Genomic DNA, 16,395 nt, shown 5'->3' with positions numbered 1-16,395 from the left:
GTACACAGACCTACATCTTCTGGATGGAGAGGGACAAGTGCAGTAGAGGGAGGAGGACCCTAGGACATGTCAGTACATCACCTCTAAAGACTGTGAGACTTCTGAAGATAAGGACTGTGTCTGTCTTATTCACTCGTGTCTCCTCAACACCTGTCATGGTACCCGGCACGTACTGGGTGCTCACATAAATGTTTCTGCAAAGCTGAATGGACCCTGTGAAAGCATCATTATTATCCCCATTATACAGCAGCAGCGGCCCCTAGTTACACCTTCCATTTCTGCCATGCCTGCCACACTTGTAATAACCATTCAAGTTCTCCCCTTCCTGCCAGACTGTAAGCTCCAGGAGGGGAGGAATTGTACATGGCTCATTCCCTGCTCTACCCCAGAAGCTAGCACAGGGCTGGCACATAGGAGGTGCTCAGCAAATATTTCTTGAATAAATGGATGGATGGATGGATGGATGGATAAATGAGTGAATGAAAGAATGGATGGATGAAGCTCAGAGACATCATGTATTTTATCTGAGGTTACACAGCAGAACCAGTTGAAGCCAGTCTCCAACCAGGGTGTGAACTCCACGAGTACAGGGATGCAGCCTGTTTTTGCTCACCACAGGATCCTCAGCACTCTGACCAGTTCCTAGATATAGCAGGTGCTTGATGAATACTTGTTGAATGAATGAATGACTTCAAAGACTGAGCTTTTAAAATTATTGTTATTTTTCCACACTCTTTAAGGAGACAGGGGGCCTTATGTGCAGACACATCGCAAGTCCCATCTTGAGAGAAGGCAGAATTTAAAGGTACAGGATGTTTTGCGATAGCGAGGATTAAAGCGGGGGAAAGAGGAGTAGGTTGACTGAAGTGTGAGCTCCCTTTTCTGTGGCTGGAGCATTAAGCTGCATCATCCCCAGCCAGCAGGAAATGAAGCCACAGAGCACAGGGTTTCCAGCTGCCAATCACTGAGACATCAGTGCCAAGGTGGCCGACAGAAGTAGAGGCAACCAGACCCTCAGGAACTCTGCAAAGAAAGCAATTACAGGGCTGCTGCTAGCACTGATGTGCCTTTGTGCAAAACTAACATAAGATGCCACCTTTAGACTGACCAGTTAGGAAAGGGCACCCTCTCTGGGCTGATCAGTTAGAAAAGGGAACCTTTCTCTTTATCTGCCCTGAAAACCAGTTAGAAAAAGGTGCCCTCCCGGATGGACCATATTGAAGAAGACAGCCTTTCCTCTGGCACTAGGATTGGTAGCCTCTCAAAAGGACACTCACGTGCAGTGCCCAACCTACTCAACCATCCTTGGTGACCTTGGGATTTTCACAGAGGATAAGCCTCTTAGGAACTTCTTGAATCTTCAGCTCCAAGCTCACTGGTACAGGGTTGGCCTAGCTCAGGTAAAACACTAGGTTGGTGTAACAACTCCTTCATATCTAGATGCCCGGAGCCAAGAAGATAAGTTACATAAATTCATTTTTCATCCAGATTTTCAGACAAGTCAGTGTCTGTGAAAATCAAAGGCCATGAAATGCCACCTGTCACTGGCCTTTGCGGTCAGAGAGGCAGAGAAACAGGGTTTCTTGTTTTCTAGTGTGTTCATCCCAGAACTAAGCATGGTCCATGGCATGTAGCAGCACTCAACATATATTTGTCACCTGTTGAGTGAATCCTAAAAAAGGTGTTAGAGAGGAATCACAAAGCTTCAGGAAGCACCCAAGGTATAGATCTAGTGTGTGCATGTCTACCGGGTGTAAGTTTGTGTAAGTATGTGTCCTTGCAAATATGCATGCATGCATGCAACTCCAGCTATCTGTGTATCTGTATGTGCAAATATGAACATATGCATGTGACCTGGTGTGTGTGTGTGTGTGTGTGTGCGCAAACATGTCTGGATGATGTACATTCTGGTGTGCCTGTCCGTGCACACCTGTGTCTTTCTGCACGTATGAACTACTGTGAGACAGCGCAAGTGTATGTGCGTATGTACAGCCCCAGGACCAGGCATTTCTACAGATGCAGTCACATCTTCAGAGCGCAGGCCAAGCAGGCCAGGCACTCTAACATATCCTGGGCCCACATGTAAAAGCCCCAGAGGAAGGTTCTAGTGGAGGTTCCCCTGAAAAGCGAATCTGAACTTACCCAGGCTGCTGGAGGCAGCCCTCGAGACTACTGCTTGGACATCTGCAAAGGGAAAGAGAAGGATCAGTGCGAAGAGAAGGCATGGAGATGGCAAGAAGCCTGAGAGATATCCCTTCAGTGTGTTCTTCTCTTTGCAGCTAGAGTGGTCTTTTTGAAATCTGGATCTTATCATGTCGCTTCCCTGCTTTGGACCCTTCAGGAGTTCCCTACTACTTTCAGGAGAAAGGCCCAAAACCTTAGCAACAACTATAAATCCCCACGTAGTCTGGGCCCACCTGCATCAGCTCATCCCATACCAATCTCCTCCCCTTTCCAGCCTGCCTGGCCTTTTCTCAGTTCCTCTAACAGGCTGGGCTACCCGCTCCCTCACCCCTGCCACCACAGGCCCTTTGTCCATGCTGTACCCTCTGCCTGGGATTCCCTGCCCCTCACCCCCTTTCCCTGACCACTCTTGGTTAATCCCTCTTCAAACTGAATAATGACTGTTCCATTGGTCTATAAGCTACATGTTAATCAAATCTGTATCTGTTTTTGCTCACCACAAGATCCCCAACTACTAGCACAGGGCAATAGAATGAATGAATGAATGAATGACTAGGAACTGGTAAAAGGAAGGCAGCTTGTAGTCCACCTTGTCCCACAGAATCCACTTGCTCCGTTTCTTTAGAACCCAGTAAGATCCATATGCCAGGTTCTGTCATCCCTTCTCCTCTCCAGAGAATATTCCCCACCAGAAATGTGGGGGAGGGAGTGGCTCTCTTACCTTTCCGGGTGATGGGACCCAGGTTCAGGACGTGGGTTTGGTCTATGATGCCTCCACTGTGGAATCTGGTCCCAGAGCAGGTCTGCAGGAAGAGGGCAATAAAGAAACCCTTCCATGAGGGAGACTGAATGTGCTCCTGCCACGGGGAGTGGGGTGCACTCCTCACGGGGGTCTCCTCTTGCCTCAGGCTGGGGTTTGAGGATGGTCAAGGCAGGAGTTGTCGGGAGATCTGTATACTTGGACTCATGCCCCACCTCCACCATTCATTAGGTGTATGATCTTAGGAAAGTCACAAGTTCTCTGAGCTGCTCTCCCCATATAGAAAAGGGAGCTAATAAAATGCCTCCCCTTTAGTTACTGCAAAGAATAAAAAGTTAACACAGGTAAGGTGCACCTAGTGCTTTAAAATGTCAGCTTCTGGGGCGCCTGGGTGGCACAGCGGTTAAGCGTCTGCCTTCGGCTCAGGGCGTGATCCCGGCGTTATGGGATCGAGCCCCACATCAGGCTCCTCCGCTATGAGCCTGCTTCTTTCTCTCCCACTCCCCCTGCTTGTGTTCCCTCTCTCGCCCACTGCACTGATCCAGCCTGATTTCCGAAAGGCTCAGGTCTTCTACCTGGCTCTGCCTACCCCATCTTACTGCTCATTCTATTCCTGGACTAAAAGAAAAACACAGCAAAAATGTTTGTTTTCTTTTAGGCCTTGTGGCCACATGTCTTTAGTTATGGGAGACGGGCGGGGGGGGGGGGGGGGGGGGGGGGGGGGAGATCATGGCAGGCAGCCTAAGGGAGGGGAGGTAACTCACAGGTTTGCATTTTTCAGTAAAGGTGTCACACAGATATATTTCACAGTGCAGGTAGACCAGGTCGTAGTTCCCGGCAAAACGGAACATCTGGACAGAAAATCGGCCCTGAGGGGACTCCCCGTTCTCCACCACCTGGATGGTTGGGTCCTTAGTACGTGGACATCTGGGAGGGTTAAGTCATATAACGTGGTTGGTTAAGCAAACACTCTGGGGCCAAACTTCCTGGGTTCAAATCTCACTCCACTACCTATTATGTGTCCTTGAGCAACGTAATCTCTCTGTGCCCCAGTTTTCCCATCTGTATACAGGAAATACTATTTGTAACCCATATCATAAAAGAGCTGGGAAGATTAAATGAGTTAACTTTTCCAAGTGCATACTACAGTATATGACACATAGTAGACGCTACATGTATATGATGTGTGTATATAATGCTGAAATAAAAATGTCATCAGCACAGGGTTGAAACTGTGCTATAAAGTCAGCACCTCTGATTTCCCAGGAAGTGACTTCAGGATCATTAGCTACCATTTGTTGGTTATTTCCTATGTGCCGGTTCTAATGGTAACAGTGGACTCTTCTAAGTCCTAAGGGGCAGTGACCAAAAGGGAGTGTGTGTGTGTGTGTGTGTGTGCACGTGCGTGCACACGTGTGTGCCCATCTATAAAAATACACAATTGCACCGAAACTCAGAATTGCCCCTTCAGAGACTCGTGTGTGCTGGGCTGGATCAGAACATAAAGGCAGGCAAATTGGGCATTTTCTCTGCTATTTTACACGATTTGCTCAAAATTGATTTAGGAGAGGCACTGAATGCTGACTTCACAGAGGAAGAACTGAGACGGGAACTCTCTGCTTTGTTCAGACAATTCAGATATGTTTATGAGAGTGCAGACTCCACTTGGCAAAATAAAAGCCCTGAGGTTAAGGGGACCCACCCCCCGAAAACCCCATTGCATGCTACCTGAGCAGGGCATCCAGGTGTCCCCTCCAGCCCCTCACTGGCTCCTCCTTACACATCCTGAGATGTTCGGCACCCCTCCTGGACTGGTGCTCCCCAACCTAGCTCCCACACATGCCCAGACAGACAAACACAGGCACACCCAGCATTTCTCCCTGTTTCTTTTTCAAAACTTTTCAAGTATCTCAATGTTTTTACTCGGAAAAAAAAAAAGTTTACAAATCCCTGCACAGTAGGAATTATTTATGCCCATTTCACATATGAGAACATGAACATTCAGAGAGAAGAGATGACTTGTGTCTGCAGACTAAGAAATAGCAAAGCCAAAATGTGAACCCAAATCTCTGTGATGCTCCGATCTCCATCAGTGTCCCTTTCCAAATTTGCTTTTTTGGCCTTACCTAGAAACTACCTTCGTGTATGTTTTCCTGTGTTTCCCAGCATCTGTATTATTATAATTTGCTTGCTATTTGCATTAAATATACATAGATTTTTATTGGAATACATCTATTTTTTTAGCAGAATCTTTGGATCCTGACCACAGATAGCAAGCCAGCGTCACTTACCATAAGCACAACATGACCATTTACAGAAAAATACAAAGTAAAACAGTGCTATTAAATTTTAGTTAGCTCCTGTCACAGTGGAAGGCCCTAAAACAGACTTCTTTCTTTTGCAGAGGGGATTAGCGATAACAGAGAGGTATGCATGTCAGATGAGCACCCAGATGATACTTTTCCCTTGATGTAACCAGACAGATTCTAAGAGCTGAAGCAGGAATAGGTCTCTCAGGAATGCTTTTTCTGACTATACTATTAAATAGCATATGCCCCTCCCCTTTCCCTGATTTGGGTTTTTCCTATAGCCCCCCTACCACTGACATGCTACATATTTCATCTTGTTTAATTGTTAGACCCCCTATTAGAAAATCAGCTGTATGAGGGCAGAGAGTTTTGTCCCTTCTATTCACTGTGCTATCTACAGAGCCTGTCACACAGTAAGCTTCCAAAGACATCTATTCCAATTTGAATGGCAATGTGAATTACTTCCTCACAGTGTGGTGCACGGTTCTCCAGTGCCCCTGGAGTGAAAAGCAGCACACCTGTGTCCTCCCTCTTACAGTTGGTCCTTGGTTAACTGTGTCTCCAGCTCAGTCCTCCCAGCCAAGTGCCAGCTTGCTCCCTACTCCGGGTGGGTGCACCTTTCAGCCAGGTTTTTTAACCTTTTCTTGAGTCCTGGATACCTAGAGCCTTCTGGTGAAGCCCGTGCATCCCTCTTCAAAAATAATGTTTTAAATGCATAAAGTACCTAAGATTATAAAGGAAACCAGTTCAACTGAAGCATAGTTCTCAAAATATTAGAGCATTTGATATATGCATTATATATCTATGTATCTATTATAAATACATATATTTATAAGGATATATTTGGTAATACATTAAATAATAATTTCTAGTAGAAGCTCTAATATTCTACTAACTAAAAAGTACTGACATGTGTAAATGTTTTCACGTGTCCTGCTAATACTTCTGTGGTTTGTTGCCTATGTTCATAACGGATGGTGATGCTAGGGGTTAATGAATATAAAGATGTACTTTCCTCCAAATCCAAATCCAAACCCAAAGGCTGCCCCCTCCTGCTCCAGAATTCCATCCACGGGCCTTACCTGTCCTGGATAATGAAGTACTTCAAGGGGTCTGTGGCATTGCTGCTAGGTGTGGCATAGCAGTTGGTCATCAGCAGTGCAAACCGGGACAAGTCACCCCCATCCAGCATGGTGCCCACGTAGAGAAAGGCCTCTGTGGTCAGGGTCACAGAGGAGCCTTGGTAGGGCTGTGTGTAGGCAGGGCTCTGGAAGAGTGCCATCCGCACGGTGAACATGCCTGTCCCTCCCACGCTGATGTTTAGGATGCTGTAGGGGGAGAGGGGCTGGTGAGAAAACCAGAGCTGAGAACAGCAACAGATGGGCCACCCTTTCTGGTCTGCAGTCCCAGGTGGTCCCTGGCAGCTCTCTGCATGTTTATTTAGCAGGAGGACCGGAACCCACCAACCACTGCAATGGCTGCCAGTTGTGTTGAGCAGACTGGGTCACCTCAGGATCTTGTTGAAATGCAGGTTCTGGTTTGGTAGATTAAGGTGGGGCTCAAGGTTCTGCATTTTTAACAAGCTCCCATGTGATGCTGGTGCTGCTGATCCATAGACCACATCTTTTGTAACATGTCCATCCCCCTCACGTGGCGGCCCTTGCCTTCAAGGAGTCCAATAAACAAATTCTCAAGGGAGTCACCTACATGCCTTCTTTGGTCTTAACCTGGAACAATTAAAAGGGATGTCTATGAGTCCCTACAGCCTAGGTCAGAGTTCTGGGTCCACCTAAAGAAGAAAAGAGGGCTTTTGTAAATGGGTTATTTTTAACCACATTGAAAACAGCTACACTGATGAGACTTCACAGAAGTCTTTCCTTAAAGACCTTCAAACTCTAAGAGGCATAATTTGTAAACCCCTCTTTAATCAAATTCCTATTTATAGAGAGGGAAGGAAACTAAGGTCCAAAAATGGCATATGATTTATGTATCATATAAGTAGAAGGTCTGGACAAGAGCCTTCCCTCCTTCCATCTGGTCCAACCACCCTGCCCCTCTGATAAGCCAGAGACCCTAATATTTAATTCACACATGCCGAGCACTGTTGTGCTTCTAAGAAAGGCAGTACAGGTACTGCTAAATCCATTTCACAGATGAGGAAACTGACACCCAGAGTGGGGCTATCAATTTCCAGAGCCATCTGGTTAGTATGTGACCGAGCCTGGATTTGAATCTGGGCTCCAGACTTCCTGGTTGGGCTCCTCCATTGGAAATACTGCCTCCCAGTCCCCCCACGCAGCTCCTTATGGCTGGCAGTTAACAGGGAAGCTGAGAACCTGGTGCTTAAGTGGTTGTGGGGGTAGAGATGGCCAGGGGCACTGAGGACCCTCTCTGGCCGCACCTGACCATTGGCTGCAGGGAGGTCTTCAAGCTGATTTTCATGTCCAGGGGGTAGGAACACGCAAAGTTGATTTTGATGTTGCGGTCACGGATGATGATCTCATCTGCCAGGTAGAGGGTGTTGCTATATGTGGCATGGGTTTCATTCCTCTGTATTGGGGGGGGGGTGGGAGTAGGAGAAAGGAGCATGAGAATCTGAGTAGGACTCAAAACCAAAGGAGTTTCTCTGGCCCCCTGTGAGCTGCCCTTTCAGCTGTCATAATCAAAAGTTACAATGACAGCAGCCATTTATGACTTAGGCCCTGAGGTAAACGCTCCTCCTGCATGACTGCATTAGCTTCTTCAATGACCCTAAGAGGCAGGGCTACTAACTCCCTGCCTCATGATGAGGAGATGGGGGTTCATAGAAACGGAGTAACTCTTGAGTAACTCACCCACAATACGTGGGATCTAATAAGCCTGAGCTCTTCAAATTAGGCCACGCTTCTTCTCAAACACCAAAAAGACTAAAAACCATGTCCAGACTCATTATTAATGCCGGAATTTCACATGCTGTGCTAAGCAAATAATAATTTCTTTCTTCCTTCCTTTTGTCTTCTTTCCTTTTCTTCCTGGGGGATGAGGGAGTTGGAGAAGCAGTGTTCCACTCAAACATTGACCTCTGGGTCCCTTTTGAGGAGGTTTCTGAAGGTGAGGTCCTGGTTCTCTGAGCACTCGTGATTCAGACCTTGCCTTCAAAGACCACCCAAGAGAGACAGACCTGCTTCTGAGCCCAGTGCTGATACCTGCTGGCTTAGAGGAATCACTGCCCTGTCCGGGCCCTTCCGTTACCATCTGTAAAGTGGGGAACTGTCATCATGGATCATTCTCTTTATTTAAAGCTAACATTTATTGAACACTTACACTGTGCTGGTCAGTGTCCTAATCACTTCACACACATTAGCTCATTTAATCCTCTTAACAGCCCTGTGAAGTAAGTACTAGTATCATTATTCCATTTTAGGGTTGAGGAAACTGAGTCACAACCAGGCTCATATGACTAGGAAATGGTAAAGCTGGGGCTCGAACCAGGCAGTGCTCCAACCCTGTCCCATGTCAGCCAGGACATACCATCATCACCGTCCCACAGGGGCCATCCCTGGCTGGGGTCACCACAGATAGCCAGTCCCGGTCGCCCCTCTCACTGAAGCCTGAGCACTGGCTGTCACGCAGGTACATGAAAACCTTCTCAAAGCCCAGGCTCTTCAGCTGGCACTTGCTCAGGGACACCTTGATGTCATTGGCTCCACACTCTAGCTTGCGCTCCAGGAGGGAGAGATCTGAAATGGGCAGGGAAGGCAGGATTGGAAACCTATGACCACAATTCAGGATCCAGCACATCCCCACGACCCAGGCCCAGCTGGTCAGGCTGGCCACCAGCTAGGGGCACTCAGATTAGCCTCTGTCTCATCTTGCTGTGGTCTCCTCTCTCAGAGGGACAGAGACACAAGATTGGATTCTGAGCATCACTGGACGGATCCAAGTGGCCAACCAACAGCTCCATGTTACCCTAAGTGTGGATTGTATACAAAAAACGGTATTATTTTCGGGTTGTTCACCCCCCAGCATTAAATACACTGAATCTCAATAAAACAAAACAACAAACAAACTAACACATTAATCACAGTATTTTTCCATCCTTTCTATATCAAAGAGATAGTCCACACTAGCTACTAATGTTTTTAATGCTATATACTTGCTAATTTCCCTTTTAAAACAACAGAACGCAGAAATCAGGCTAAATGTTTGGGACACACAATGACATCCAGCTGGATTTTTTTTTTACCTTTTTAGAATTGAAGTATTACACAGCTGCTGGAATTTAATAATTTTCTCTCATTGTATTCATTTTTACTGTTGCCTTCTATCTAAGGTAAGTGTTATTTGCCATAGATAGATGTAGCAGTGACCATAATGTCCCAAGTTTATTTAAAAGAAGGAGTCAGCCAATTTAAAGAGGAACAAGTTAATAATAAAAACCACAGTCTAGGTAGTACTTGGATAAAACAAAGTTGTAAAATTGGTACTTGGATATAACTAAAATCATGGCTGAAGTTTGAGAGATACTATCTTGCTTCAGTCATTGTATATATGGGGAAACTGAGGCTTGGAGACCCACAGAGCCCTGCTCAGGATCCTCTGCTGGTCAGTGGAGGGCCCTAGCCCTAGAGACTGCAGGCTGGTCGCCAGCAGTCCTGTGTTCTTGAGCTGCAGAAACAGGGCTTTAGCAGCCTGAGGCCAAAAGTGGCAGCCACCTATGCTGTGGTGTGGGAGCCTCAGAAAAAAGGCTGGGGGTAAGGAGGTCCCCCAAGCTCTGGGAGCTTTGGGGTCGACTAAAAGGAGTGCAGGAGCCCAGAGAGCTTCTCCTGGTTTTGACATATTACTGGACCCACTTTTCACTCAGATAGGATGATATGCATCCCTGCATCATCCCCACGTGTCCCCAGCTCACACATAGGAATGTGTCCCTCCCCCAGTTGCTGACATTTCTCAACATGTTGCCCTCTTCCCCTGGCCTCACCAGTGATGCTGAAGTCCTGTTTGCACTGGCACCTCCATGTGCCATTTTCCGATTTGCAGTCCTCTTCAATACTGCACTCCTCACATGTCCCCAACACGGAGCTGGGGTCTGCAGGATCACAGACACTGTCAGTCAACAGGGATGCTCCCCGGTCTCCCATGGTGCCCACCCAGGTCTGTGGTGGGGGCTAGGGGGAGACGACCACTCACCTGTGCAGTAGGCCAGATAACACTCGGGGGGCGCGGTCAGGTTGTAGACATAGTAGCCACCAACACAGGCCTTCACTTGGACAGGCGCTTCCCACAGGCAGCAGTGGCCATTCCAGTGGGCGCAGGCTGTGCGGTTCACTATGCCCTCGTCACTGGACGGGTGTGTGCCGTTGAGCCACATGGGTGCCGCTGTGTTGCAGTGCAGGACAGGCACGCAGGTCTCTGCCAGGCTTACACCACCCGGCCCCATGAAGCGGTACCAGCCGCTCAGGCCCAAGTCGCAGGTGTAACCTGCCCCATACTCAGTGCTGCGCCAGTACTCATCCAGGATGTGGTACTCCTGGCACGGGTCCACGCACATGAGCGTGTCACCCTCGGGCACGCAGTCCAATCCCGGCCCGCAGGAGCCTGGGGAGCACTCACAGTGCTGCCCGTCCCCCAGGTAGCCCACGGGGCACACACACGAGTAATTGCCCTTGCTGTTGATGCAGGTGGCCAGGGCGTGGCAGTGGCTGAGCCCCGGCTTGGCGCACTCGTCCACATCGGTGCAGCCCAGTCCGGGCGTGAGATAGAAGCCGTTAGAACAGGTGCACATGTAGGAGCCCGGCGTGTTCACGCAGCTGCTGTCCTCGGAGCAGTTGTGGGCTCCAGGAATGACACATTCATCCAGGTCCACACACACAAGGCCATTGCCAGTGAAACCCACCTGGCAGGAGCATGTTGTAGCAGTCCCATTCTCCATGCAGGTGGCATTGCTGTGACAGTCAGAGCAGTTTCCTGTGGACAGAAGAGCCCAGCCTGAGTGGGGGCAGCTGGGCCAGTGGTCACTTCTAGAGTCCTCCTGCATCCCTGAGGGTGCCATGTTCTTTAAGACTTGGTCCCTGGATGACTCCCTCCAAAACAACTAAACAAAACTCCCCTGATGATTCCACTGTGCATTTTTCTGTGTTAAGCATTGCTTTCAAACTGTGTCTTCTTTTAAAATATCCACATTTCCACATCCGGAGGAATAATAACAGAGTTCTTGACACTTCGGTAGGATTTAGGTAACCCTGTCGCCCCTTCCTCATCTTTGAACATTTAATGCGTTTTGCTCAGGTCTTCCCTGCCTCCGCTCTGAAGACTTCCCCAACTCTCCCTGACAGGGGCAGTCACACTTTGTGTGACATCCTCCATGACAATAAAAACAATAAAGATAATAAGCTGTCATTTCTTAAGCACTTATGCCAGATACTGGGATCTGTGCTTTTGACTCATTATCTATTGAATCCTCCCCAATGGCCCTGTGGGATCGCCTTTGTATTTACCCTTATTTTAAAGATGAGCAAACTGAGCTTTAGAGGGTTTCAGCCACTTACTCTGTTGGGAGCAGAAGAGCCAGGACACAATAGGTGGCAGGACCACAGAGTATATGCTCTTAACCTCTTAACCATGATAGTGAAATGGCATTTACGGTGCCCCAAGGTACTCCAGCTCAGGGGAGACGCCCAGCTCCCTTCTCCAGGGAGAAACTGAGAGCTAGATGAGGATAATGCAAGGCCTAGTGGAATGACCTCTTAAGAGTGCAGGGGGAGGTGTTTGGGAGCCACTTAGGTGTGTTCAAATCTCCCTCCCGTGTGTTTGAATATGTTCCTGACCTTCCAGTAAAGTGCCAGGGGACCGTAGTGGTATTCTAGGCTCTTGCCTCTCAATGTGTGATCCAAGGATCACAGCATCAGCATCAGCATCACCTCAGAGCTTGTCAGAAATGCAGAATTTCAGGCCCTACACAGGGCCTACTGAATCAGAATCTGTGTTTTAACAAAACTCCCATCCGAGTCCCTGTATACATTGAAGTATAAAAAATGGATTTAGAATAAATCAAATTCTAAGCGTGATAAGAGAGGGAGCCAGACCTCCTCTGTTAACAGCAGCATCGTTCCCTGCACACATACATACACACACACCCCACTTACTTGCTTCCAAGGTGTCAGTGGATGCTGCCCTGAGGACCCAAGAGGTTACCATGACTACGATCCACACCGAGGTTGGGGAGGAAAGCTGCCCCATTCTTTCTGCTCTTCACAGCTACTTCTGATCTGGGGAGGACCTGCCCAAAGGCAAGGACAGGTTGACCCCTTGAGATTTCCTCCCTGTCTGTGATGGCTGGAGTCCTGTGGAACAGAGATGGGTGGGATAAATGCATGATCTAACTCACTTCCCCACAGTTGGGAGGAGTGCTTTGGTCGTGCACCGCACAACTCCAGAAGATGCCATTTATATGAACTACAAAAAGTGTACAGTGTTGTAGCCCTTGCTTCAGTGGTTTTCCCATCTGTGACCCCACCCTTACTTCCACCCACATATTAGCCTCTGCTCCCCCAGTCTCAGTGCATCTGGAAAACCGAGTCTCATTTGGAACAGGAAGCATCAGGGATAGTGTGTTCTGGACTCACCATCTTTTTGGAGGTAAGCTTTGGGTTTTCACAGCCCATTCCTGATCCCCCGCTGGGATACTTTCAACTTGCCCAGATCCATTTATCCATTCAACAAACATTTATTGAGTAGCTACCATGTGCCAAACAGGGAACGACACATACACACCAAGGAAGGCAATGAATAGGGCAGGCAAGATCCCTGACTTCATGGCAACCCATGTATTGTAAAGAAGTTGCTTTGGATAAGCAACTCCAAGATCCACCATCTTCACAGTGGATTTAGTGTTTCCAGAGCGGTCACTTATTATTTCACTCAATTGGTGAAATAATCCTAGATGGGTATTACTATAGCCTCAATTTTTACAGCAGCAAACTAGGGTAGTAACTCGTGGTTAAATGTGTGGCACCTGGAGCCTGCCACCAGGATCCAAATCCCTGTTTTACTAATCACTAACAATATAACACTGGGCAAGGTATTTCAGTTCGCTAAGAATTAGTTTCCTCATCTATGAAATACGGATCATTGCTTTCACAAACTGAGTGCCTGTGATGTGCCAGGCTCAGCTTGAAGTCCCTGTGATCAAAGAACTTGTGTTCTGGAGCTGTGTTTTCCCAGCCTTTGTGACCACAGTCTGCTATAAGGAAAATATTTTTTGCCATAATCTGGTGTAGTTGCTTGTGTATATGCATGGGTGCACACGTGCATGCATACACGCACACAGACACACACACATGCAAAATAGAAGTTTTATAAAAAAATTCTTATTACTGTAGGCATTGCTTGCTGACATAGTCTATAACATTTAATTAAAGAAAATTTTGGATATAATCCACAAACGATTTCATGATCTACTAATGGGTCGTGACCTGTATTTTGAAAACACAGTGGCAGATGGTAACTGACTGCATTTTGTCATGGGGATTAACTAAGATGATATAAGCAAAGCAGGGCCTAGCACACAGCAAATGCTATTGTTCACTGCTGTGTCCCCATTGCTGGTACACAGTAGGCACTTCACTAGTATTTGTTGAATGAGTGAAGAAACAGTAGTCATTGTTATTAGAAAAGCACAGCCTCGAAGAGAGGAGATTGACCAACCAAAGATAATGAAGCCAAGAGTCAGCAGAGGAATGGCCCAATCTAGGTCGACCCAGGTGTCCAAACTCATTTCCTTTCCTCCCTCTCCCAAGCAGAATGGGAATTAGCAGAGAACTAGGTGGTGGAGAAGTGGCTAGGAGAAGAGAGAGCTGTAGATAGCCTTACCTGAAGCCAGAGAGGTAGAATTAATCTGCTTACAAGTATGTGCCTCCTATATATACATCTGCCCCTGGCTGGCAATCTCTCCTCCAATTATCCTCTGGTTTTGTTTCTTGAGATTGTTTTCTTGAGGGTGGAGTATTTTCCCCTTTGGGCACAGTGTTTTCCTTTCCTAGGCTGTCAGATTGTTGTTTTTTCCTAATATGTGGACACCCCAAATGACTGACATTGGGGGTCAAACTTGTGCCCGCAAATATAAGGCCTCTGTTTTGCACCTTTTGGCATAAAGAGATTCCTTAGTTAGAAATTAACCGGAAAAGCAGTGCCAAGGTACTAGGCCTTTTCTTGGTCATTGAGAAGGACAAGGTGGACCCAAGGAGCCAGGCAGAGGGCAATATCCAAAACGAGGCAGCGCTGGGACAAAGGGGGTTTTTATTGCCCCCATTAGGACATGCACTTGTGGCCATTTGGGGTCCCTGCCCTGGGGAGGGCACCCTGTTGAAGCACACTCATCCTCATGGGCTCAGCAAGCACCTCTGTGGTCTGGACGTGAGCAGGAGAGGAGGTAAAAATGGTTGAAGATCAAAGCCAGAAGATAATTCAGACATCATCAGACCAGACCCACTCTGTGAAACAAAGAATCTGAGTTCCCATGAGGATAGGCCCCCTTGGGAGGTGGGTAACTTTATGACTAAGTAGACTGACTTTTAAGTCGGTCTGCCTGGTTCCCGATCAGCCATTTACTGTGTGCCAGAGGACTCATTTCTTTAATAATCTTTGAGGTCATTTTCATTGTCTGTAAAAGGAAAGTACCCATCTGTTAGAGTTGTTGTGGTGGTTAAAGGAGAAGAAGTGAGAATAGAGGTGGTATAAGGATTCTACCCGTGGAAGTCACTGTCAATGTTGCTTTGCTGATGTACGGTCACAGGGGTCGAAATGGCAGAGCCTGGGCTCAACCCCATGGCTCCTGACCCAGTCCCATGTAGATGGCAGTTCAGTCTAAGAGTCCCATTGAGAAAAATTCAATGTGTGTAAACTTGGGCTGAGCAGGAAATAGAACAGTGACCCATTGCATTTACTTTTTCAGGATCTTTCTCATCCTGTCTCATTTAGTGGTAGGATAACCATCAGCACTGTGCAATCATCTCTTCAGGATAATTCTGTAGGAGTGAAATTTCTGGGTCAAAGAGGTGGTGCAGTTTTTTTTTAAATATATGTATTTTAAAGATTTTATTTATTTGACAGAGAGAGAGAGACAGCATGAACAGGGGGAGCAGCAGAGGGAAAGGGAGAAGCAGGCTCCCCACTGAGCAGAAAGCCTGATATGGGGCTTGATTCCAGTACCCTGGGATCATGACCTGAGAGCCAAGGCAGACGCTTAACCACCGGAGCTACCCAGGCAACCCAAGGTGGTGCAATTTTAAGAATTTGATACCTCTTCCCAAACAGCACCCCAGAGGGAGATTTTTTTAAATAAACTAGTTTAGGGGTGCCTGGGTGTCTCAGTTGTTTAAGCATCTGACTTCGATCAGGTCATAATCTTGGGGTCCTGGGATCTAGCTCTGTGTTGGGCTCCCGGCTCAGTGGGGAGTCTGCTTGTCCCTCTCCCTCTGCCCTTCCCCCCACTCTTACGTGCAAGCACTCTCTCTTTCTCAAATAAATAAATATTTTAAAAAATTAAGTGAGAAATCTCATTGCTTAGTTTTGCAGTTCTTCAATAAAAAGGGAAATCATTATCTCTTCCTTTGTGTGTTTTTTTTTTTTTTGAACTGGCTGTGTCCTTTTTTCTTTTTCTTTTTTTTCTATAGTAATGTGTCCTCCCCCCCCCCCACTTAAGAAGAAAATAAAAGTTCTTAATATTCTTTGTCTCCATTTTGGATGGTGAATATCATTTCTGGTTGGTGTATATGAAGCCCTGTCTAAACCCAAATCCAGGTGTCTTTAAAGGATTAAAATGGAGGCTCCAGGTGGCTCCTGGAGTTGTCCGGACAAAGGCCACAGGCAAGAATATGGGACATTTGTGTTGGAGATTATTCATAAGTGTAATAACCATGTTTTTCTGATTTCTGTATTTGATGCTTGTACATCTTGGGGCTTTGCTGACCCTGGAGGGATTGCCCCTCCCAGGCTAATTCCTAGAGATTGCAAACTGTTTGCTAGAGATCTGCCCTTTGTATGCAAACCAACCACCCAGAGGGCCCCCCCCTGCCCCCCGCAAAACCAGCCCTCCTTTGCTGGGGCGTCTCACACTCAGGACCACTATTCCCCTGCCCTTATCATCCCAGAGCCAGGCACCAG

The 16,395-nt window shown here is 47.3% G+C and overlaps 2 protein-coding genes across 4 annotated transcripts in view; one reads left to right on the top strand and one right to left on the bottom strand.

Moving 5' to 3' along the window:
* ACSM5 (acyl-CoA synthetase medium chain family member 5) overlaps window positions 1–16,395 on the top strand; it is a 106,530-nt gene that overhangs the window by 4,513 nt on the left and 85,622 nt on the right. The window lies entirely within an intron of this gene.
* Window positions 962–12,471, bottom strand: UMOD (uromodulin). The gene is made up of 10 exons (XM_034670300.1): window positions 12,378–12,471; window positions 10,423–11,199; window positions 10,214–10,321; window positions 8,764–8,972; window positions 7,655–7,803; window positions 6,336–6,581; window positions 3,709–3,871; window positions 2,906–2,987; window positions 2,143–2,184; window positions 962–1,023 (listed from the first exon to the last, which is right to left on the bottom strand). Exons 1-10 carry the CDS (start codon window positions 12,469–12,471, stop codon window positions 962–964), a joined length of 1,932 nt encoding a protein of 643 aa, XP_034526191.1.

Source organism: Ailuropoda melanoleuca, chromosome 10 (genome assembly GCF_002007445.2).
Source record: "Ailuropoda melanoleuca isolate Jingjing chromosome 10, ASM200744v2, whole genome shotgun sequence".
Classification (NCBI taxonomy): Eukaryota; Metazoa; Chordata; class Mammalia; order Carnivora; family Ursidae; genus Ailuropoda; species Ailuropoda melanoleuca.
This window is presented reverse-complemented; position numbering and strand designations above follow the sequence as displayed.